The sequence below is a fragment of the Lolium rigidum genome, chromosome 4 (assembly GCF_022539505.1).
Source record: "Lolium rigidum isolate FL_2022 chromosome 4, APGP_CSIRO_Lrig_0.1, whole genome shotgun sequence".
Classification (NCBI taxonomy): Eukaryota; Viridiplantae; Streptophyta; class Magnoliopsida; order Poales; family Poaceae; genus Lolium; species Lolium rigidum.
The window spans coordinates 196,416,855-196,440,516 of NC_061511.1; the positions used below are offsets into that span (position 1 = coordinate 196,416,855).

General features: G+C 41.5%; 1 protein-coding gene and 1 pseudogene across 1 annotated transcript; one reads left to right on the forward strand and one right to left on the reverse strand.

Moving 5' to 3' along the window:
- The first annotated feature begins 635 nt into the window (after window positions 1-635).
- Window positions 636-5,404, forward strand: LOC124705424 (geraniol 8-hydroxylase-like). Its single transcript, XM_047237150.1, has 2 exons — window positions 636-995; window positions 4,659-5,404. The coding sequence occupies exons 1-2, from the start codon at window positions 636-638 to the stop codon at window positions 5,262-5,264; spliced, it is 966 nt and encodes a 321-aa protein (XP_047093106.1). The 3' UTR covers window positions 5,265-5,404.
- A 15,166-nt stretch (window positions 5,405-20,570) lies between these two features.
- On the reverse strand, window positions 20,571-23,510 carry LOC124648007 (annotated as a pseudogene).
- Window positions 23,511-23,662: the final 152 nt, after the last annotated feature.

Consider the following 23,662-nt stretch of genomic DNA (forward strand, 5'->3'; position numbering starts at 1 on the left):
TAGCCACTCGCAGGGTTACAGAGTATAAATACATACATGTGGAAGAGTTGCTTGCTGCATGCTTACCAATGACAACATAGACTATTTGGATTGAAATGGCCTTCTTCCTAGTGTGCGCATGCTCCTTTGTGTTCATCCTCTTGTCTTCCTACGTGTTCCAACTGCTTCCCGACATCCGGCGCCGCCTGCCACCCGGACCAAGGTCGCTTCCGGTCATCGGCAACCTCCTGTATGTTGCAAATAGTCTCCCGCACCGCTCCCTCGCGGGCCTGGCCCAACGGTATGGCCCGCTCATGGCGCTCCGGCTGGGCACGGTGGTCATGATCGTCGCCTCCTCCGCGACCACGGCCCGCGAGGTCCTCCAGACACACAACGCCACGCTCGCCGGCCGCAACCCGCCGGACGCGTGGCATGCCATGGGGCACGCCGCCAACTCCGTGTTCGTCCTCCCGCCGCGCCACAAGTGGCGCGCGCTGCGTAGGATCGGCACGGAGCGGCTCCTGTCGCCCAGGCGGCTCGACGGGGACGCGCTCCATCTGCTGCTGCGGGACGCCGTCCTCCGCATGCTCCGTCATGTGTCGGACCTCGCGGCGTCCGGCGGAACCGTGGAGGTCGGCCGCGCGGCGTTCGCGGCCATGGCGGACCTGCAGTGGCACGCCATGTTCTCGGCCGGGCTCGACGAGGCGACGTCCCGCGAGATGCACGTGTTCGCGCGCGAGGCCGTGGCATTCTCCCTCAAGCCCAACGTGTCCGACTTCTTCCCGGCGCTCGCGGCCGCCGACCTCCAGAGCGTGCGGCGCGTCTTCGCTAGGCACCTGGCGAGGGTTTACCAGCTCATCGACCAACAGATTGATCAGCGCAGCCATGACCGTGGCGGTGGTCCGCGTAAGGACGACCTGCTGGACGTGATGCTAGACATGGAGGAGCAAGGGAAGGACGACGTCGACGACAGCTTGGTGAACGTCAACCGGGATTTTATCAGGTCATTTCTCACGGTAAGCATGCGGATGCATATCACCAAACATTTCTTTCACAACGTGTTCAAATTTTCATTTTGCTGCGATAGGTCCGTTGGCCTCCTAAACCTTTACGTCATGCTTCAAGATTCTTCATCTCCTCTCCATCTCCTCCAAGACAGGCCGAATATTCTGCACTAGAATTTTTTTAAGACCAACGATGTGACTCAATTAATTAAGAGAACACTTTATGTCGGATCAGAGAACCTGAAACAAAAGCAACCAGCAGAGAACATATATTGATAACCTCTAAATTTACAAAAGAACATTATAAAGTCACGCATCTCGTTGTTCTTCAATGCACCCGGTAAATAATTCGCAAAACACCATAGAAATGAATACTCTGTAAGGTTTTAAGTAGTCACATAAGTTGCCTACCAAAAGGACCGAGAATATTAGGCCATTCCACTCAAAAAATAAAAGAATGTTCTCATAAGGCAGGTTCATGAACCATTTCTTCATCACTAGACTGCCAAAGGAGAAGATCCTGATGATAGTAGGATACAACGCACAAGAAACGAGGCATCACTAACTCTGCGACATCAGTCATGAAGACCATGCATGGGCTGCGTCCACGTTGAGGCCACGAAGCACACACAAGAATAACAACAAAAACCTTACACTAGTAGAAAAAGGGCCTTTAGTCCCGGTTCACAACGGGCTTTAGTCCCGGTTGTCCAACCGGGACTAAAGGGTGACTAAAGCCCCCCTCCCCTTAGTCCTGGTTGCTTACGAACCGGGACTAAAGGTCCGTACGCGCTGGTTCTGTGCGTCGGGGCGAAAATGTCTCCTCAGGTAATTTTTTCTAATTTTTTTCACTCCATTTTTTTATATTTTTTTAGAATTTCTATTATTTCATATTTGCATAGTTTAGTCTCTATCTACACTTATCTCTAGTCAAATTACTTACTCGTGGTCAAACTTCCCGCTCCGTCACCCATCCTCCCACTACTCTACCACTAGCACGCTTAACTTTTGAGTTCCATCCATCTCGCATCCAAGTGCTTCGCGCGCATGTATGTGATACTAGTATCATATCAATCATATTAACATGTTGGTCGATCTCACATTTCTTTATTGTTTGAATTTCAAATAATTCTTTTAATAAACAAAAGTAATGATGTAATAATAATCTTGAATAAATAAATAAAAATTAACTTTTAAATTTGTATTATTATTTACTTATTTTTAAATATTTTTTTGCCAAACCTAAAAATTTGAAAATCTAAAAAATGGTAAAAGAAATAGTAATCTTTATGCATGATGCAATTATTAATTTTAATTTTTTAAAAAATAAAAAATATATAAAATCCTGAATTTATAGAAAAAACTAAAATCTTCCTGCTTTCGTATTTTTATTTGGAATTTTGAGAACCTAAAATTTGGCTAACCAGGTTAACCCCGGTGAATTCGAATGTAACTTTTTCCCATGACAATTTTGACATATTATACGGTTTTTTCGACGTCGTATGCAAAAGTTAATGCGGTTTTACCATTTTTCAAACCTTTTTTGCAAAAAAAAGTGAAAATTCAAATTTGTTAATTTTCCCTAATACTAGGTTGCATAACATACAAGAATCTGAAAACATTTTATTTTTTGAATTTTCTATCATTTTATTTTCTATTTTACAGTGCTAAAAAAGGCAATCCACGGGGGGAGGGGGTGGAGGTGCGTGGGGAGCCAAAAACCAGAAAACCCCTTTAATCCCGGTTGGGGACACCAACCGAGACTAAAGGGTACTGCCCTGGCCGCAGCCCACCGTAGCCCTTTAGTCCATGTTGCCCGAGCATTAGTCTCGGTTCACCAGCAGAACCAGGACTAAAGACCCCATTAGTCCCGGGTCAAAGTATTTGGGAACTAATAGGTTGGGATGGAAGGCCTTTTTTCTACTAGTGTTACAATATTCAGTCTATCGTGGGTCTTTTACTACCTCCTCTATGTTGAAGCGTCGGGTACATGTCACATACACATGGGCATGTAAACCAGTTTTTAGTATTATTTTGTATGTTTTTGTATTTTGTTTGCTTTCTTTTTATGCTATTTCTCCCTTTTTCTTTTCTAGGGTATGATTTTTTCTTTCTTTATGGCTGTGGGTGTTTCCGTCGCCATTCATTTATTACTCAAGATTCTTGCTCATCATGGTAGATGAAAATATTCCTTTCTCTCTTCTCTTTTTATCCGCATCTTAAAGCAGAAGGAACGGCGATGGAAACATCCACACTCATGTGTGTAAGTACAAAATTATTTCGCTTCATTTTAATTCTCTTTTTATTCCACCTAATTTCCGTGCTTTGTTTCTTGATTTCTTCTCCTCCTCCTTCTCATCCTCTTCTTCTTTCATCATTTCCTTTCTTACTTTGTCTTTCTTACTACTTTTACTTTTGATTTTAAAAAATTCACATACATGACCATTTAAATACTAGATCATTTGTTTTCGTATGTATCAATAGTTGTTTTATTATTTATGAGCATTACTCCTAAAAAAAATAATATTTATGCTCAAATAAATGATTTTTTGAAATGTATGAGAATTTTAGTGAAATGAAGAATATATTCAATTAATTTTTTATTAATGGATACATGTAAATAAAATAAAATTGGCATCTGAGATGTATGGAAGTAAGAATATATACTTTACCAGTATAACAAGATCATTAAAGTAAAAAATGTAAAACTATTTTTTACATTAATAAAAATGATAATAATATTTGTGATAATGGGCTGCCCTAGTAGTAAACACATGTTGTAAGCTTCAGGCCCTGCAACACCTATTTGCTTCAAAAGCGGTAAATAGGAGCACTCTTACTTTGGAGAGCTGATGGAGGAAAAATGCTTAGGTTGATATGATTAATACATGTTTTGAAACGTTACTAACACAAAATAAAATAAATAACAATTAAAGCATGAACCTCAATATAGAAACGATACATGATATGCTAGTTATGGTTGCACCATCTTAGATAAATAATACTTGAAGTATGTAAATATTTATTATCATTATTTTTTTATGTTTATTTCTTCTAGATAAAATATAGTAGACATGTTGGACGCTTAAAATATTGATATTAAAAATGGACCATATAAAGTTTGAATATGTGAGCTACACATAATGGATGACATGTAAATAAGCATGCCCAGTTTTAAATAATAATAAAATTACTTACTGAAATATGTATACAAGGACATAATATTTTGTCATATATTTACTACTATAGCTTTCTATTTAACTATACATAGTTTTAGAAGTTCATTCCAGAAAGATTGTGACCATTGTTTGTATATGTATTGGGTGAAATTTATGTAAATAATGGGAAACATTTGTATAAATATAATTATTCTAATTCAAATTGTGAATAATGAATATAAAATTAGTTAAGTAAGCAGTTGAAGTTAGAAAATGTTGACTATATGATGTTTGACGGAATTTCTCAGAAAAATGTCTTAGTCTGTGTAGTGTTAATTTGGTTTCTCACATGTGTGTGGTGACACTCAAGAATATTGAAATTGATACCTGAACATGGAAATAGCTGTCACTTGTCCTTCACGACAAATATTTTTGTCACTTTGATTCTAAAATAGCAGCAGTACATATTTCGTCTGCTATTATTTGGTCATGTAATCTATATAGTTGCAAATTTCAGGACATATTTCTTGCAGCCATCGACACAATCTCGAGTACAGTTGAGTGGGCAATGGCTGAATTACTACAAGATCAACGAATTATGACAACACTACAACAAGAACTCAAAATGGTCCTTGGCTCAAAGACACACGTTGAATACTCCGACATCAACCAGCTTCCCTACCTCCAAGCAGTTGTGAAAGAAACACTTCGTGTGCACGCGGTTGTGCCACCGGTACCAAACAAGGCCGAGGCCACGGTGGAGATACAAGGCTACACCATCCCCAAAGGGAGCACTGTTTTGGTGAACTTGTGGGCGATCCATCATGACCCTGAGGTATGGACGGAGCCGGACAAGTTCCTCCCGGAGAGGTTCATGCAGCACGAGGACATCAATTTCCAAGGGGCAGACTTCAGGTTCATCCCGTTCAGCGCCGGGAGGCGCATCTGCCTCGGCTTGCCGCTCGCGACCAGGATGCTTCACGCCATGCTCGGCTCGCTGTTGCATCGTTTTGAATGGACACTGCCACTCGATGTCAAGGAAAATGGTGTGGATATGTCGGAGAAGCTTGGGTTGACGATGACGATGGCTACTCCCCTCCAAGTTATAGCCAAGCCAAGATAAGTTAATGGCATGGTCGTGGGATGTTTCTTCTGTGCAACGTGCACATATGTTGTATTGTTGTGCATACGAACTTGCAAAGTAAGCCAATAAAAGTGATGTGAAATAGGAATTATAATGTTGTGTACTGCGGTATAAATTATTATATGCTTTCGTAATGTAACGTAATTGATGAGGTTTTTTTATGACGCTTCCTGTAATGTACTTTTAGGTTTTAGAAATTACATGCTTTCATCATAAGGTAATGTATATGTACTTGCACTTTTGGGCATTTTGTTGGACATAATGCAACACCAGTATGCCATTTCTTGGGATCACATGATTTCCGGAATTGACATGGTCTTTGATGAAATTTGTGGCATTGCACGATGCGGTCGCATTTTAACAGCAGTCATTTAGCAATGTTCATGCGTGTAAGAAAGGTGTTCAGGTTTAAAAGAATTGTTCTTGTCCAAAAATGTTCATGGTGGTTCGAATAAATATTCACAGATGTTGGGAGAAAAATATTCAAGGTGATTCGAAAAAATGCTCACGGGTCGGAAAAATGTTCACATGGTTAAAAATACTTTAATGGATGAATTTTCGTGGAAACAAAAAAAATATTGGGGTTAAAAAAAATAAGTTAATGGCATGGTTGTGGGATGTTTCTTCTGTGCAATGTGCACATATGTTGTATTGTTGTGCATACAAACTTGCAAAGTAAGCCAATAAAAGTGATGTGAAATAGGAAATATAATAAATTATTATATGCTTTCGTAATGTAACGTAATTGATGAGGTTTTTTATGACGCTTCATGTAATGTACTTTTATGTTTTAGAAATTACATGTTTTCCATCCTGTATCGGTTGGTTGCTATATTAATATAGCGGGACGAAAGCCTATTTCGAGGAATCATAAGTTTTTTTTCTAACTTTCAGTTTTTAAAAATGTTCAAATTTTGAAAGGTATTTAGATTTCAAAAATAGTCAGCGATTCAAGATTTAATCTTTTTAAAAAATAGTCAGAGATAAGTATAGCTCACGCATAAGTCATGTTAAACCCTGACAAAAGAAACTACAGCTTCATATCACTTTGCTTACCACCGTCTTCCTTCACATCAGTAGATGCATAAAATGGAAATTCATTGGACACTCAATGGGGGGGGGGGGACATACGCAGCAGTAGGTGGGTCAAATCCAATTGTAAATATACCCTGTTTCTTCCATGCCCAACAACGCTTAAAGATAACCGAGATGGGTTTATCCGGATCAGCAACATGCTTTCGGTTGGCCGATAGGTAGATTAAACCATGTCGTGATGCGTTTTGAGGAGGGAAACGGAGGTACAGGAAGAAGAAACAACAAAATAAAACACCGGACAACAAATCAACAATAAACTATTCCCATATCACCAGATCAGGTGTCTGCGTGCTCAAATTACTGAATCCAACCAACAGCTAGCCAAGGAGCCGGAAAAAACACAAGAGCGGGGGCAGCCGGTACATACCTTGTTGGAGAGACTCGCATTGACCGCGATTTTCGGCCAGCGTCAATGCATCTCGCCATGCCGTCGTCCAAGCCACGCAGCTCAACATCTCGATCTCACCGGAGAGAGATCAAGTCGACGGCATCTAGCCGGCCACAATGCTCGCTCTCCTCTCCTCTCCTCTCCTCGACAAGTAAAAGTCAAAGTCTAAGTCACACGCGCAACTCGCACGCGGTGGCTAACAATGTCCTTGTACTTATAGAAGAGAGCTAGGCTGGTTTGAAACTCTTTAGAGGAAAATAAGAGCGGGAAGAAGGCGAAAATTTACATCTGGTCGCTTAGAGGCTTTGAATTTTGAGGGAAGAGAGAGGTGCTGTAGGTAGGGGTGGGAAGATGATGCAATCCCGAACGTTCCTTCTGTTTGTTAGTTGTTGAGAATGAACGGTCGGTAGGAAATATGCCTTGGATCACTGACGTGGAGGAAGGATTAGTGGATAATTAATTGCCTTCCAATTGCATAGCAAGCCTAGTAATAATGGGGATCCATGTAACGAGGAGGCGCGAGGTAATTAAGGCATGCAGAAGGGATTTTTGGATACATAATAACTTGATATAAATTCAATTGATTAGGTTCCTAAAATTTTGGTGATTAGTTACACAATACGAAGTATAATTGATTTTAGGTGCCAATTGAGCTGTGGAAGAAGGCACGGGGATGGGTCACAAGAAATCTGTAGTTAAAAAACACAGGAAATTCAATTCTAAACGCAAGTGTGAGTGCAAACACACGACTCACTCACGCAACAATTAAGTACCATGTACTACCTCCGTTTCAAGGAATAAAGCGCCCTCGGTTTTCGTGTTTTTTTTGTTTGACTAAGATTTACTTCAAATATATAAACATTGGCGGTAACAAAATAGCATCATCAGAAAGTGCTTTTAAATACGAATCAAACGATACTAATTACATATAATATAATTAAGATTTTGTTGCTTAATTTTTATGGTCAGAGCTCATCTTGGAATACATGTGGGTCTTATTCCTTGAAACGGAGGTAGTATGTTGGTTACTACAAATGGTCATCAGACCAAATATTCGACATGTGCCAAACTGAGGGTGCACTCAGTTAATACATCTTCAGAACTTCCAAAGCTCACATAAATTTTGCATAAATTTTGCATACCAATAATCAGTGCACCGAGCCACTTTATTTTCAGATATTATACACAGCTTGATCTTCAATTCCAGTACACGTGTGACTTCAAATGCAAGGAAAAATACATCTTTTTGGCATCCACCAGAATTCTCAATCACATCAAGCAGAAAAATACACAAGTTGATCTTTACTTCTAGGTAGAGAAGTGTGCAGTAAAAGTATACTGATTTTATCTCAATTCTCCAGCAGATGAATGGCATCCACCAGGGCCTCATACATAGGGCTTGATCACCACATTGAGTAGCTACGAAAGGCCATCATATAAACAAACATAATGGCTCATCCCTCCTTCTCTGAAAGGAGGAGGACATGTCTTCTCCAGCTAGTCAACGACAACCCGTACAACTGTTGGACAATTCTGCTAATGCACGACATGATGATGGATGCAACCTACAAGAAAACGCACAGGATAATTGAACTCCATTCATCGGACCAAGATTATCAAGACAAATGTGGAGAGCATCTCAGCAGCAAGATAATTTGAAATGAACGAAACAAATGAGAACAACTTGGATCTCACTACCAAATGCACTTGCAACAACCACAACACAAGAAACTCTATACCTTGCAAGTTGCGGCAAAATGCAAGACAGGAAATCCTCTATCCAAAATGAGTGTAACCACCGCTACCTTCGGATCACCAACTGTATTTACCACACAATCAGCAAAACAGGTATCATGATGTTACCATTGGATAATTTAACCTTATAAGTAACCTCATAACTGGATTATTACACACAGAAGAATCGCAGGTAAACAAAACCAGAAAGAGCTACGCATGATAGCAGAGGAACATTACTACTATTTGCAAATGCAAAACCTCACATCAGACAACATATTTATATAGAACATGATGCAAACCCCAAGTCGCAGGGGCACAGAAACATGTCAACAAAATACTAATGGTCACCAACGGATAGCATAACATGCACACACAGATCACGATATGCATCAACCATACCAAAACACCAGGGTAGGAGAGAATGAGATTACATGGACGTCGTACTCGCCAGTCAGTCCTGGTTGTCCACGACCAGGCAACAGGACGCCGGTGGCGGCGGCAAAGATTGGAGGTGTTCTTCGGACCCATTGGAGTTGTAGTAGAGAAGGACGATGAGAAACCAGCGTCACAAACTTGCCTATAATGCCATCAAAACAAACATCAATCAGATTTCAAAGGTTCTATTGAAATAAAAATCTCAATAAAGTGTACCATACGAAATTTAATCAGATGTTAAACCGAGTTGCATATATAGTCCATGATGTGCCACAGCACCAGAGGTTCGCCTGTGTGGTGCAGGTCCCGACTGGTAGAATTTAATGCTTCTACAATGCGATTATTGCAATTCAACAAACCGTATATCATTAGAAAAGGGGTAACATTTGATTTCTCAGCAATTAACCACAGGCACTTACCGACTACACTAAAACCCGAGCGTACATCGTCGGCCTCCCATGACCCCACACACTACCATGACGGAACTTTACTGTAAACAAGTACGGGCCAACTAAATTCATGCTAGGAACATACTTGTGTCTGCACAGAAGACGTGGGGCTGACTTCACTCTTTCCTGCTTAGCCACAGTTCGCCTTGTGTGCAATTTTTCCCCTTCCTCGTCCTCTTTGCTATCTTGGCAATTATATTTGGCAAGCTGCAAAAATAATGTAATCACACTATTAGAAAGGGGCCATTCTTGGGAGCTTGATAATATAAGAATGTGAAACCTACCTGCCTATTTTCTTTGAAAGAACTTCCAATTTCTTTGCATCTGCTTCTGTCCTCAACCTCTCCTAACGACGAGATCTTCTGTTCAGTTCTACTCATTTATGTCTTTTTGTTTTGTACTTCTTTAAAAATAAAAAAACCATACCAAGAAAACATATTATCATCTGCAAAGATAAATTGGCAACGACAGTGACTCCAATAATATTTCGCAAGTCAACACTAAACCTTCAAATTTAAGTTCAATATAAAAGATAGCATATTTTGACCGCAAAAAATTCTTCCCGATGATCTTATGGGGTTCTAAATGCGAGCTACAATTCACATGAACATAAATGTGGTGCTCTAAATGATATCCAACACCATGCTCTGCTAGCTTTTAATTGGTATCACTGGAAAATAGCACAAAACCAAGAACCACTAAACTTTTAGAAAACCAAACTCACTGCACGGTATATATAACATATAAAAAATAACTGAAAAACTGTATGAAACTTAACTTCAATCATGATTAACATGCAGTAACCACAAAAGCATTGACAATAGAAATATCATGTACTAAAGTCAAAACAGTACAACATTACTCATAATTACTATAGGCTTAACATAGACGAGTTTACCCTTCACTAGCTAGAGCATCAACATTGTCGCCACCATCACCTTATGCAGCATCTCCATGCTTGTCATTTCGATCACCTGTTGAAAAATTCAAACCTACCGTCACTTTAAAGGTGCAAATTACTACAAATTTACTAGTTGTTCTGGTACATCAATTAAGCAGATAAACACAGGTTGCCTTTAATATAGCCATGCAATTTTCATGTATTGTTTCACTACTCTTTACTGCACTACACTTGTATAGCTGCAGTATCCTATTTGTGAACTGCAGTATGCAGTGTGTGTGCTTCTAGTCTGGTACACAAGGTATGAAGCATTTACCAGCATATCGCATTTACCAGCCCTCACAAGGTTAATGGCACAATTCAGAAATCAAAGTCATTTCCATTAGTGAACTCTTAGTCTGACTAGTATGTATGACTTGTGCAGAGCATCATAGGGTCAGGTGCCATCTTTCCGTTAGCAATTATCTGCATATCTATGATCACTATTACATGTTACCGTGGCCCTGTTTTCCGTTGAAATTTTCAGTCACTTGGCACCTCTGTAGGTAAATGCACTGCAGACCTATCCTAATGCTGAATACTATTCATTCCATGTAAGTAGTTTCTTTGCCTAAATCCTAAAATATGATGGTATGCTACAGCTTGAAACCAATGTGACTGAAACATGTCTAGAAAAAGTGTGTTTTGCTAATTAATATTGCTCAATATGACTAATACGTCATGATGAGAACCATGCATTAGAAGCAAAGCAGCAAGCCAAGCTGGACTGCACGAGTATCTTAATAAAATTACTTCGTGAGTAGCAAATGTTCCTCCTATTGCACAAGGCGAGTAGCTGCAGTCTCCCACAAACCAATCTGAACTAAGCTATGATGAAAAATTGTAGTGAATCGATGCTGGATATATAAGTCTCACCAGCGAGCACGTTCGACGAGACCACGAGGAGCTGGGCCAACCGCCGTGACGAGATAAATTTTGACTTACCATGTGCGCCAGCTGCGTTAGCTAAATGAAGGGCGCATAATCACCATTCATCATACCATCTTAAGCTGCAGCATAGACAAGTTTTCAGCAGACAAACGGATAGGAACAATGCTATACTGCAATAACAATGAGAGAATCATGCGGAAAATTCATGTACATCTAAGTCAATTTTAGCTGCAAGAAAGATGGCAAGCAAGGAGCTACATTGCGGAACTAGAAGAAACTGTGCACACTAACCAATTAAACAGAGAGAGAAAAAAGAATGCACCCTATCCCCTCCAGACCTGCCCTCTGGAGAAAACTGAACTCCCATGAGAAACAGGGGCAAAGGGTAACCTGCCACATTGCTCGGCTAAACTATTACTACTTCTACAGTAGTCAGACAGTGATCAAACATAAAGAACCACAAACCAAGAAAACAACTTCGACCAAAGGCTCACTAACAAAAAAATTCACATGAGATGGGCCATCAAGAAAATATATGTTAGTTCTGACGTAACAAAAAGAAAAAGAAAACGTAAACAGTTGAAGCCAAAGCATAACATACCAATAAATGGGAAAAAACAAGCTACTTCAGCTGATAACAAGCAACAACATCTGAACAACCATTGATAAAATCTCCGACCAGCCCCTAGAGAAGTGGCCAGACAGGCAGACAACAATATAACTAGGAAGATATTAATCTCCAAGCAGGACGATGACTCTGGTGACAATAGAAATATAGGCTAGAGGGTATAACCTGCCACTTTACAAGGTTAAAATCTCATTACCTATGCTTCTAACCTAATCTGAAAGTAATCAAAAGCAAGAACTACAAACTAAATATATAATGAACTATGGATTTCAGTTAAAAACATTCTCCCAAGAGAAGACCAACAAGCTAATCGGTGTTTCAAGCACTCAACGAATTGAACTGAAACAGAAAGCATTACCCAAGCCACAGTTCCACAACCACATAAACATACTTACTTTCCAGTAAATGTGACTAGGGAACATGTCAGAGACTTCAAATAGTAGATACCAAAAAAGACAAACGTTATGGGACAACATCAGTTATACACAAGCAATGCATTTCTTTAGTTGGGTAAAAATATTACCATCCAGACAAGGAAAAATTAACAGTTTGTCATACATATCGATCTTCATAACACTGGAATATGACAAGCTCTTTCTAGGATGCCATGACATACACGTCACGGTGCACTTGATGAATCGGTTTGGAGTCTTGGTCTCTCCACGAGCCTGGTTCTTGAGCACAAAATCATCATCCCGCCTTCAAAGGAAACATACAAAGAATGAATAGTGTTAAGCTAGCCATAAAGCAGGGGATCATTGTTCGAAGAGAACTTATAATACAGTAAAAACATCACTGGCTTCACGCCTTCACCTTCTCTTCACATTGAAGGATCCGGAGTTATTCATAGTGATAAGCGGGTTTCCTCGCATCAACTCAACCTCCTTTATCTTGGCCTCTTCTTCTGCTTGATAGCAGTCTTACAGAAAACACAGGGACAAAGAACTTAACATTAATATTTAAAGCTAAAGAAAAAAAGGCACCTCAAAATGATAACAAGAACAAAAAACAAACCTTTCAAAATAAACTTCTTAGTTCAACTAGAAAAAAGGCCCAAATAAACAGCCATGTACCAAAATAATTCAAGAGCCTCAACAAAATATCAAGAGAGTTGGTGCACCATTCATTTGGCTGTTTTACAATGTGATGTAAACACATCCCAACTAGAATGAACTAAGCATGATTGGGAGTGTATTAATATGTTACCCAATACCAAAGTTTATGGTAGATAGCACAGAAAGAACAGTTTCAGCCCCAATCCAAGACGCAATTTATTAGTGCAGTTAGAAGATGTAGTAGTTAATCCCGTCCATGCAAAAGCTGATTGTGATGGTGATCCATTTTATCGGCAGTGACAGGAATATATCAGATCTCTAGTTATGCGCTCTTAAATCTGAGAAAGTACCTAACAAGCTCGTGGATCTAACCATGATTTCAGAAGCATGGGATAAGTAATCTTTGACGCCATCCTCCCAAAGTTCAGTTGGATGATTTAGCAACTGTAGTTGTTCCCAGGTGCTCAAAATAAACATGCAGATGAATCTTTCTCACGTCTAACCAAAGCGAATCCACGACATAACGCTTATAATTCAACTTTAAAAAATGTATTCACAGAAGCATCTTTAAAAATAGGGCATTAACTAAGTATCAAAAATATTTATGGGATGAATAAGGAGGTGGTTATTCAGAAAATAGATTGCAAATAATAAACACGATGGGAGGATAATGATTATACAAGATCAAGTAATTTCAAATTGATATGACACGAGACAAGCTAAAGCAGATAGAGAAGTTCCCAACCTTGCATACTGGGTATTGAGTGCCCTCATGTGCTAGCTGGCGGTATTAGCCCGTCGAGGGCCTAGAGCATGAGGTCCTGGCATCAGATGCTGATGGGGAGACTCAGCATTGTGAGAATCCATTACCCACTCTCTTGCTTGAGAGCTGCAGCGTTACAATACCAAAATGAATAGGCGCAGATTCTACAACAAGATGAACCAAACAAAAATATCTGACCAACAATCATATTAGAGGCTCACACGGAAGCAACAATCATAAAAGAAAATTTGTATAGTGCAACAGAACTGCTATGTGACTGTAAATCTGTCATTCGCCAAACAAAAATTGTAACTCCATCATTTGCCAAAGAATAGCTTGCGCGGTTATAGCAGTTGGAGCCACACAAACAATTCGAAAAACTTGCCGCTTGATACCTAATTATCACTCCATCAAATTCTGCACCAACTGAAGCTAACATGAGCGACTAAAACGACAAAAGAGATAGGTTTTCTCCAGCAGGTTGGTGGACTGATCCCCTTAATCACCAGACCATGCAAGCATTAGTACAAGCCCTAAAAACAATATCACAACATAGATATAGGATATCGATATCCATACAATTTCTGTAATTTTCCTTCCAGTGAGAGTATAAGGTCCAAAGCTATATTTCTGGACATCTACATATGCACTAATATAAAGAACAACTGAGGGGTTCGATCCATATAACATCAAACACATGATTACCCGCTTCTAACACTTCACAGTTCTCCAATGATGCATCAGTTTAAGTCATAACCCCATAATCATCACCCTTAATCAACTAAATATAACAATTAGGAATAGCCTAATGATGTACTGCCAATTTCCACAACCCACGCCACACCATTTGCCACAAATCCCCCGCCCGCACAGATTGTCCAAAAACTGCAGCATTCACTAGAAAATTGAAGAAGCACCTACCATGGAGAGCAGGACCACGCTGCCGCCTCCCGAGTCATGACCATATTTCTCACCGCGCTGCACTAGGCGTCCCACCGGGCACTGCCAGCCCCGCAAGGTTCGAATGTAGGCCGGTCCAACGAGAACGTTGCGCTCCTCGATGGCCAGGCTGCGGTCATCCCTAGAGAGGCAAGGTTTCTGCTGTGGAGAGGTACACAACCACCACCAACCAACAACGACCACGACTCGAAGGAGGCCAAGCTCCGCGCGAGGCTCCACTCTCTTATCGCATCTAAGAAGCGGACAGATATCACGGTTCTCGCTTGATGTCCATCAGAAAATAATCTCTTAAGTTTTTTCTTTGACGATCGAAAGGATGTGAAACATGCAGACACCAAGGTGGGTGAAATTGTGAAAATAGTGATCTTTGCCTCAGTGTACGCATCTACAAACTCTCTAGAAGGTATTTAGATCAACTATCAGTTTTAGGTGCTTACTGGTTTTTATTTTCAGTAAACTATTTTTATATACATGGTTTGTATTGAATAACTTTTTTTTATCACATCTCATTTGCAATAGTACTGTACTCATACATAATGGTCCATGATCCAACACGAAGCAAACATTACAGATTATGGATACATTATTTTCTGACATCCACAAGAATATTTCGCGAAAACGCAAAAGCTTTGCGTTTCGATTCACTGATAGAAAAAAGAGTTTACATTATTTTCTAACGTCCACAAGAATTGGGAAAACATTTAAATTCTGAGGAAGCCTTTGCTATTTGTTTTGCTAACTAGAAACCTTTGGATGCGACTAACTTGTAGCAAGTTTGTTTTTGTTGGGCTCACGGTAAAGCTGGGTAGAATTTAGAGAAATAAGCCACTACAATTGTACTTTAGTAGATGAGTACATGTAATGGTATCGACCTGTAGAGTAAACTGTATCGTGCAATGCATTATCTTATATTTCAAAGCAGAATGCTAACAACCTAAATCTTATCTATTTCTTGATGTAACATATTCTACAAATTTTGTGTCAATGATATAGCTATCAATGACCCATTCAAAGGCATGTGCTTGACAGATCTATTGATTCTTCCTTTAGTCTAGTATAATAAAATATTCGCAGTGTATTTTTGATGAGTGCATATCAGTCCAGACGCGCATTCCGCGTGCAAGATTACTACTGTCAGTACATAAGAGACCTGAAATTGTATCCAAATTGAAAGTAGGCACTGCATAAGAGCTGAATTGCACTTTGTGCAATCAGTAGCAGACCGTTTCCGTTTTCTCTACTATATAACAAATAAAACCATCGACACTTGCACACATTCACCAGGCAGCAGAAAAGAAAAACCATGGCCATTGCACATGGTGTTGCATCGCAGTTAGTAGTGTCCACTGGAGTTCATCAACATGGTATATAGAATAGAAACGAAATTCACGAGGAATAATATGCATGAAGGAAAAAGGGGAGAGGGGGGATCACCGGGCAGCTGCAGGTTGGGGAGGTGGCCGGCGGCAGCGGAAACAGAGTATCTCCGACAGCAGTAGGTCGGGGACGGAGTCCGCGGCCACAGCTCGGGGAGGTCGTCCAGGAGGTCGCCGGCGGCCGGGAAAGCGACCACCATTTACTCCAAGATCGATGTCTCCCTGCGGCGAGCTGCACGGCGGTGGGTGGGACGCGCGGACGCCGTGGAGGAGGCCCTCCAGCACCGGCCGCTGCTGCTGTTTGTGCCGTCGCCCATTGCTGGTGCATCGATGCAGGGAAGCGCCATGGCGGCGAGTGGGGTCGTGACCTGCGGCGTGACGGGGGCGCCCACTCTATGCGCTGCTCCGGATGGCGAGGACAAGGACCGGGCGGAGGTTCTCGACGCCGGCCTCTAGGGAATCAGGGGGCGGATGGGATTGGGTCCGGTGGCGAGGGAATCGCGTGGGTGTGGTGGGGTGACCGGCCGGTGAACTACGAGGCGGCGGCGGCGGCGGCGGATTGAGTGAGAGATTGTTTGCCTCCCATGACCACGAATGAGGTCATGGCTTTTTTTTTTTTTTTTTGAGAGAAAATGAGGTCATGGCTTGTGCGTTCCTTCTGTCTTCCCTCCTTAATTACCTCCCCTTTTTACTGCCCAATCAGCATTTACAGGGATGGATGCATTACTCCCTAAAAATAGGATTTCTTGACTCACAAAGCTGGCCAATCAGCCTAGTATTAAATTTGTTGACTCACATATCACGGTAGCGTTTCCCAATTTTAAGAGACAGTGCAGTTATTTACGGTACATAAATCACGCAGATTACCAAGTAAAACGAAAGCACCGGCCTTGATAACCGGGATGACTTCATCTTAGTCCGGTGATTGTTAAATCTCCCTCCTAGACGCTTTGCCTGCCCACAATTAATGACTTCCAATTCTTTTTCTCTTTCCCACTACATTCATGCATTCGCACTTTCCGTAGCTAGCTAGAGATAAATTACATGAACATGGCGATTGATTTTATTGGCATTAATAGTCTGTCCTCGCATTATTACTCAAATATCTGAAAAAGAGGAGGGGACTTGGATACCCCAACCGAGGGAGTAGCCCTTCCATGCTAGGGCAAAGAGCCAAGCAATTACTACACACTAGATTTAGATGTGCGCCTTGGCGCACGACCCCGTGGCATTCATGCCGATACACATTTTATTTAACGATGATAAATTACGTGACTTTTTTTATCGTGTGATTATTAGGTTTTACAAACCGAACGGAAATGAAGATCGTTTACTACACTACGGTGATCGTGAATCTTAAACATGGCGTAGAACGTGTCCCCCAGGTTTCGCACCGATAAGTATTTTGTAGAACGACGTAACTAATAGATAGCGTAGAACAATCGATAAAATGGCTAAATTGAAAAGGTAATGAGCATTAGCACGCACACTCGACAAACAGTTCAGGTTTAGAGCAAAACAAACTGCTCTTTCATATAAGGTTCCTCTTACATACACAAGGATACATGAGAACCTTCAAGTTTCTTCACTACGATATATGTTCAAACTATCACAAAGCATAGTTGGTAGTAATCTGTTCTCCACACGCAAAACTCAATTCAGAAGGTGCCCTCCTTTTATTCTCTAGCCTAGGTTGTTTGTTCTCTTTGATTCGGATGGTTATGACACCAGCGATCAAAGTCTTTGCCGGTAAATTTGTGATGATCGGCTTGTACATAGATACTCCCTCTCGTCTATAAAAGGATGTCTCATCTTTGTCACAATTTTGATGTATCTCTTGATACATCCAAATTTGTGCCAATGTTTATTTTGTATACATTTGTAAATATCGATGTCAAGCAAGCATTAAATGATGGGTGAATAATTATCCGTTTGACGAAGAGGAGCAAAAGAACACAAACATATCATGTGTTTTGCATCAGTTTGTCGCTTTCCTAGGTAGTCCTCTTTATGCCACCGGTCTCCTGTGGTACAATGGATCAGCGGAGCGAGAATTTTGGACATGGAGGGAGGAGCTCCGACGACCGATTCCCGCATCGATTTGCCCCTTCGCGCCATGGTCGTATCTCCTTCCCACGCCGACGATGCGGACCGCTAACTATCTTGGGAGTGTGCTTGAGAAGTGTAGTATATATAGTAAATTGACATTCTTTTCTTATTCATAGACTCTCTCTATTATTTTACTACCTCTGTCTATGTCTTAGCTTTATCTGAATTTATATGCATCTATACATATTTTAGTGTGCAGATAAATGTAATTTCAAAAAGGATTTTTTTTTGGAATCGAGGGTCAATAAGATCTTTATCAATGCAGCGTTTCTTAGAACAATACCCTATAGGAAGTTGTATATTACAAGAGTCGGCTACCACAATGCGTTGTCTCTTAGTGTTATATCGAAAGAAGGATGTACGAAATGAGTTTAGGGGTTATGTTAGAATCTCAACACTGTGGCCTAGCTGTGGCATAAAGTATCATGATGTACTCCCTCCGTCCATAAAAGAATGTCGAAAGTTTGTCTCAAATTTAGATATATTAATACACTAAACATTGTTTAGATATATAAATTTAAATAAATTTGCGGCGTATTTTATGAACAGAGATTTTTTTCCGTAGAAGTACACGAATAAAGTGATGACTAAACTTTATCCAACAGCACAAACCTTTACTTCGCCACGGAGTAGGTCTGATACTCACGTCCTCACGTTCTGGTTTGTATTTTAAAAGGACAACTTTGGCTAGTACTCCCTTCGTTGTTATTCTCAAAAAAGCAGGCACTGGAATCTTCTAACAATATGCAGCATGACCTCGGTGGTATCGACAAGGTAGAGCAAAGCGAAGTGGATGCTCTGAAGGAGCGGATGGAAAAAAGAAAGGCAACCCAAGAAAATCAATGAAGGAGAACAGAGTGGAGCTGCCGCGGTCCGAGCGGAGGGGAGCTGCTGCGGATGGTGTTGTGCCTGACTCGTCGGCGCAGCTACCTAGGTTCCTGGACCTTCGCTAAGCTGCGGGGGCGCGATATTACTGTGTCCCGGCTTTGAAGAGCAACGATGCGGCAAAGACCGGTGGAGAGGTACCGGACCAGCAACACTGAAGCTGGACGAGGACGCCGGATCGAGATGCGGCGCTCGGTTGGCATCAATTTTATGGATCAACCCCCAGGGGAAAAGAAGGCACGGAACTGATCGGTATGATTCTTTCTCTATTTTGGGTTACTGAAAGCAATTTCTTTGTATGAGTTATCAGATTGGCCGAGCATACTATAATTTTCTCTCTGCTAATTAGAGGGAGAAAATCGTGGCGCTTTCAGCTCTGTCTTCAATTTTTTTAAGTGCACTGAGTTCTGTGTTCTCTGTGCGCGCCTAGATGAAGTGTAACCGAAAAGGAAAGGTAGAAATTAAGCATGCATAGGGCATATCTTGCCGCTGCATAGTGTAAGAAATCATATCTTACCACCAGCAGGAGGAAGCACAAAAAGAGATAAAAATAAAGATGGTCTTCATAGCTACAAAAACAACTTAGAGCATAAACTCGAACGGCTAACCAAGAACCAACACTTCAGAGGGAAAGGAGACGGTTGGTCTCAAGAAAAGTCCCAGGTGGAAAAGAGACGGTTGGTCTAAGAAATAACTCGCAGTGCCCTCAATTCTAATTTCTGGTTGCCTAATACACTAAGCTTTGTTCTCTCTGCTTATACAAATAAAATCAAATCAAAAGAGTAAATGCACAGAAAGAATGAATAGTCTTCAATGCACTGTCTGTATCTAGAGTTCTAGACAAAGCAGTACATTGGGCAGAAAAAGCTACAACACAATACAGTACCATCTGCTACTACGCATACATAACGTAGCAGTAACATAATGTACAGTAAACAAATCTTTATTCACATTTCCTTGGACTGCCGATGGCCATTTAGACACTGGAAAGTTGAAGGTAGCATCTGCAGGCACTAAATATCACTCCTCTTTGAGTCGTTGCATAGTCGCCCGGTCGTTTTTTTCCAAAATCACGGCGACTCACGACTATACTGCAACTTATGGAAACTATACAACGGCTTTTATCGACTATATACTAAGTAACAGGGTTGGCGATTTTTGGCATCTACCACCCAAAGAGACAGCACAAGGGGAGCAATTCTGCAGCAGCAGCAGCTGATGACGAGCAGAACCATGAGGCCATACGGTAGACATGGCCCAAGCTCATGTGTATACATGTGGGATTGAACCAGATGCACGAAGCCAAGGTTTACCATTGTTGTCATGCCGCATCGTCATCTTCCTCCGGATCACCGAAAGATACGTCCTCATCGTCGTCCGCTATTTGAATGGGTATGCTTCCCGAACCACCCGTGTCCTCCTCCAACCATTCATCCCCATCATCATCGGTGTCATCCTTATCAGCCTTCCGAATGATAACTCTTGACCCCTCCCGAGGTCACTCACCGGCTGTTTCCGTTGATCTTCTTTAGATGGAAAACTGTCTACTAATGTCACAGCTCTCCTCATCCGCTTCAGCATCTTCTGCGGTGAAGTCGGTGTGCTTTCTTCAATCCTAGATTGTGCGAACTCGTCGCATCTTCTTTAGATAAAGCACGAATGCTTTCTTCTATCTCGGATTGTGATAACTCGGTGGCATCTCTTAATATGGGCACAAGTTGTACACACACACTGCTGCCGATGTTATCCGAAGAAACAGCCCCAAGCATCACCGATTATATCTTTTGATGGTGCCTCGTCGAGATGGATTGTTTCAAGAATACCGTAATCTACGTTGCCAAAAGATGTGGCCCTCGCAGAGGCATCTTGATCTTTTAATGAGGGGACCACCTCTACAGGCGTAGCAACGGTACCATCCGCATTGCCGATAGTCGGAGCTACTGTGTCTTCATTGCTCTCAAGCTTTGTCCGATATTGGAAATTTTGTGACAACTGCTCTCTAGCTTCTAAAACCTGTGCCAAGTCAAGAAAATGGGATATTAGAAGTTTGGCACCAAACAATGTAGTCATATAAATTATCTACTCGTGCCATCATGAACAAGTTTTTTTTCTCGAGAAAAGGCGAAGAGATTTTCATTTAATTTAAGAGGTACACATCATGAGCAAGTTAAGCGGTGGCCATCAGTTATGTGCGCTAAAATACCCTAAACTACAATTATGCCTTAGACAAGTACTCGGTCTCGTTATGAAAACATAATGTTCCAACACTTATAGATCTTATTTAGTTTGCTACCAACTTTATACAAGAGGATGCCAAATCAGGGACGGTCAATGTGAGAGACATGTGCACTAGCAAATTTCCGAGCAAAACCAAGCAATTAGCCAAATTTGGCTTGCCACATTGGCAGAAAACCAAGCAGGCTCCTAGTGACACAATATTAGGCCACTTTGATTCGCAGGATTCTCAAAGCGCAGTAATAGGAAAACACGGGATTGGAGTGGCATGTCCTCTTGAATCCTTTTAAGAAACTACATGAATTTGGATCAAAGAATGTTTGAAGCCACATAAAAACATAGGAATTGTGCTAAAAGGTTTGAGTGGCTGGAAATTTTCCTCCAAAATAGATTGCAAAGGATCCTTAGGGGTTAAAATCCTGCGACTCAAACTACCTACGTAGGAAAAATTCCTAAGGATTGAAATCCTCCAAATAATCCTATGAAATTCCTTTGAACCAAAAAGTGGCACTTGATGGCTAGTCGTGTGCCTTCGGTGTCCAACATTTCTCTTGATTCACTTTATAGTTTATATTAGTCCAATACTGCGAAGCCATTGAAAATATCGCAAAGAAGAAAAATAAAAGGTTGCAATAAAAAGTACCCCGTACCATTTAATGAGCAAAACAAGTAGAGAGCAGATAAAACTCAGAATGCATCTCCCCATTTTACATGGAACAGAGAAATGGACCATTGTAAAAATACCTACAATTTATGCTAGGCACTCAATAAACATGTTACAATAAAGTGGCAAATACTATTGCAATTCATCACTCTAGCTAAATTAAGCTTCAAACTACAAGCCTATTTTGAGGGAATGTAGAAGTTCCATGAAAATCGATATCTGGGAATTATAAACTAAGTCTACTGAATATTTGAATAGAGAAAATCAGTTGATTATTAAAACAATCTAAGGATAAAGACTGAATGGAACATGTAAAGTAAATAAAACTAATATGCGTTATTGATTGTGCCCCAACTCCAAACAGTCTTAAAGAACATTTCCCCAGTAAATATTCTTGATATCATACTGAAACAAAGTCTGAGTGGAGGCATTTGAGTTATGGAGAAAACACTACAATATTATCAAAGAATTTAGTGAGATCAGAGGTACATAATTAATTTTCTATAACATTGCAATAGCAGAAAAATAATGCATTAGTTTTAGTTTTAACAGGATTCAGAAGAAGAAGGAATGCAGGAGCATGCATTTGTTGAAGCATTGACCAGTAAGCTTTGGTACGTTAATAAGTGTAGCTCTAAAAAGAGGAGAAGTTCCATCGCAAGCACATGAGTAGAGTTTGAGCGATTAGAAAATGACATTTTACAGCTTGCTGAAAGCTGTGTAGTAACAGACTCGACATTTGATATGGGAGCAGTGTGAGATTGACTAACAGTCAACTTCTAAAAAGAACATCTAAGGAAATAAAGGGTGCAAATCGCCAACACAAATGCAACTACAATCTAGTGAACATTTTCTTTTGGTTGTTTTTCCTGTGTGACCTGCTCCTTCTAATACAAAATGCTGCGCATTTAGATGTGTGTTGGAGAATAAAAATCATACGCCATTGCCACCCCAATTGAAGCATTATATCAACGGAAATGACCTGTGGAGTAGAAAGAAGGTCGGCCGCCTCCTTTGTGAGCTTAGGATGCAGCAGCACAAAGTATATCTTCCAGAAGCAGCCCTCGCTGATGTGGCCGGGGCAGAGCTCGATTCTCAGATCCGCCAGCTCCGGCGCCACGCTCTCGACGGCCAGGGTGTGGTCTTGCTGCGCATCGGTCATGTCAAAATCTGCAGCCGAACGCCAACACGGAGAATCAAAAATCAATTAAGATTCAAAAGGTGTTGACGAAGATGAAGGGAGGCAAGTGAACGCACGAACCGTCCGAGTCCGCGTCGTCGGGGAGAAAGGGGAAGTCGAGCCAGAGCTCGGGACGCATGGCGGCGTCCCGCGCGAAGACGACCACGTCCTCCGTAACCCCGGCGGCCTCCGTCCCACTCCGGTCTTCTTCCGGGGCGGTAGAGAGGAGGCGATCTTGGCGAGATCCGCGACGGCCTGGCGGCCCGGGAGCCGCGCGAGCCCGCGATGGCGCTGGGGCAGAGGAGGAGGCGGGGTGCGGCGGCGATGGGGCAGAGAAGGAGGCGGAGCTCGGGTGGCGGCGGGATTTAGCGAGCGAGGGGCGCGAGGAGAGGACGACGCGTCAACGCCGGGCCGGGCGGGCTTCACATGACCCATGGATAAAAAACGGGTTCGCGCGAGGGCCTCGTCCTGGACTACTCCACAAGTCAAAAAATGGACGGACGAGATCCACCACCAAACAAGATCCAACGGCTACGAGGCTCAAATCGCTGTGAGGCCCCCTATGGGGAGCATCATATACACCTTTA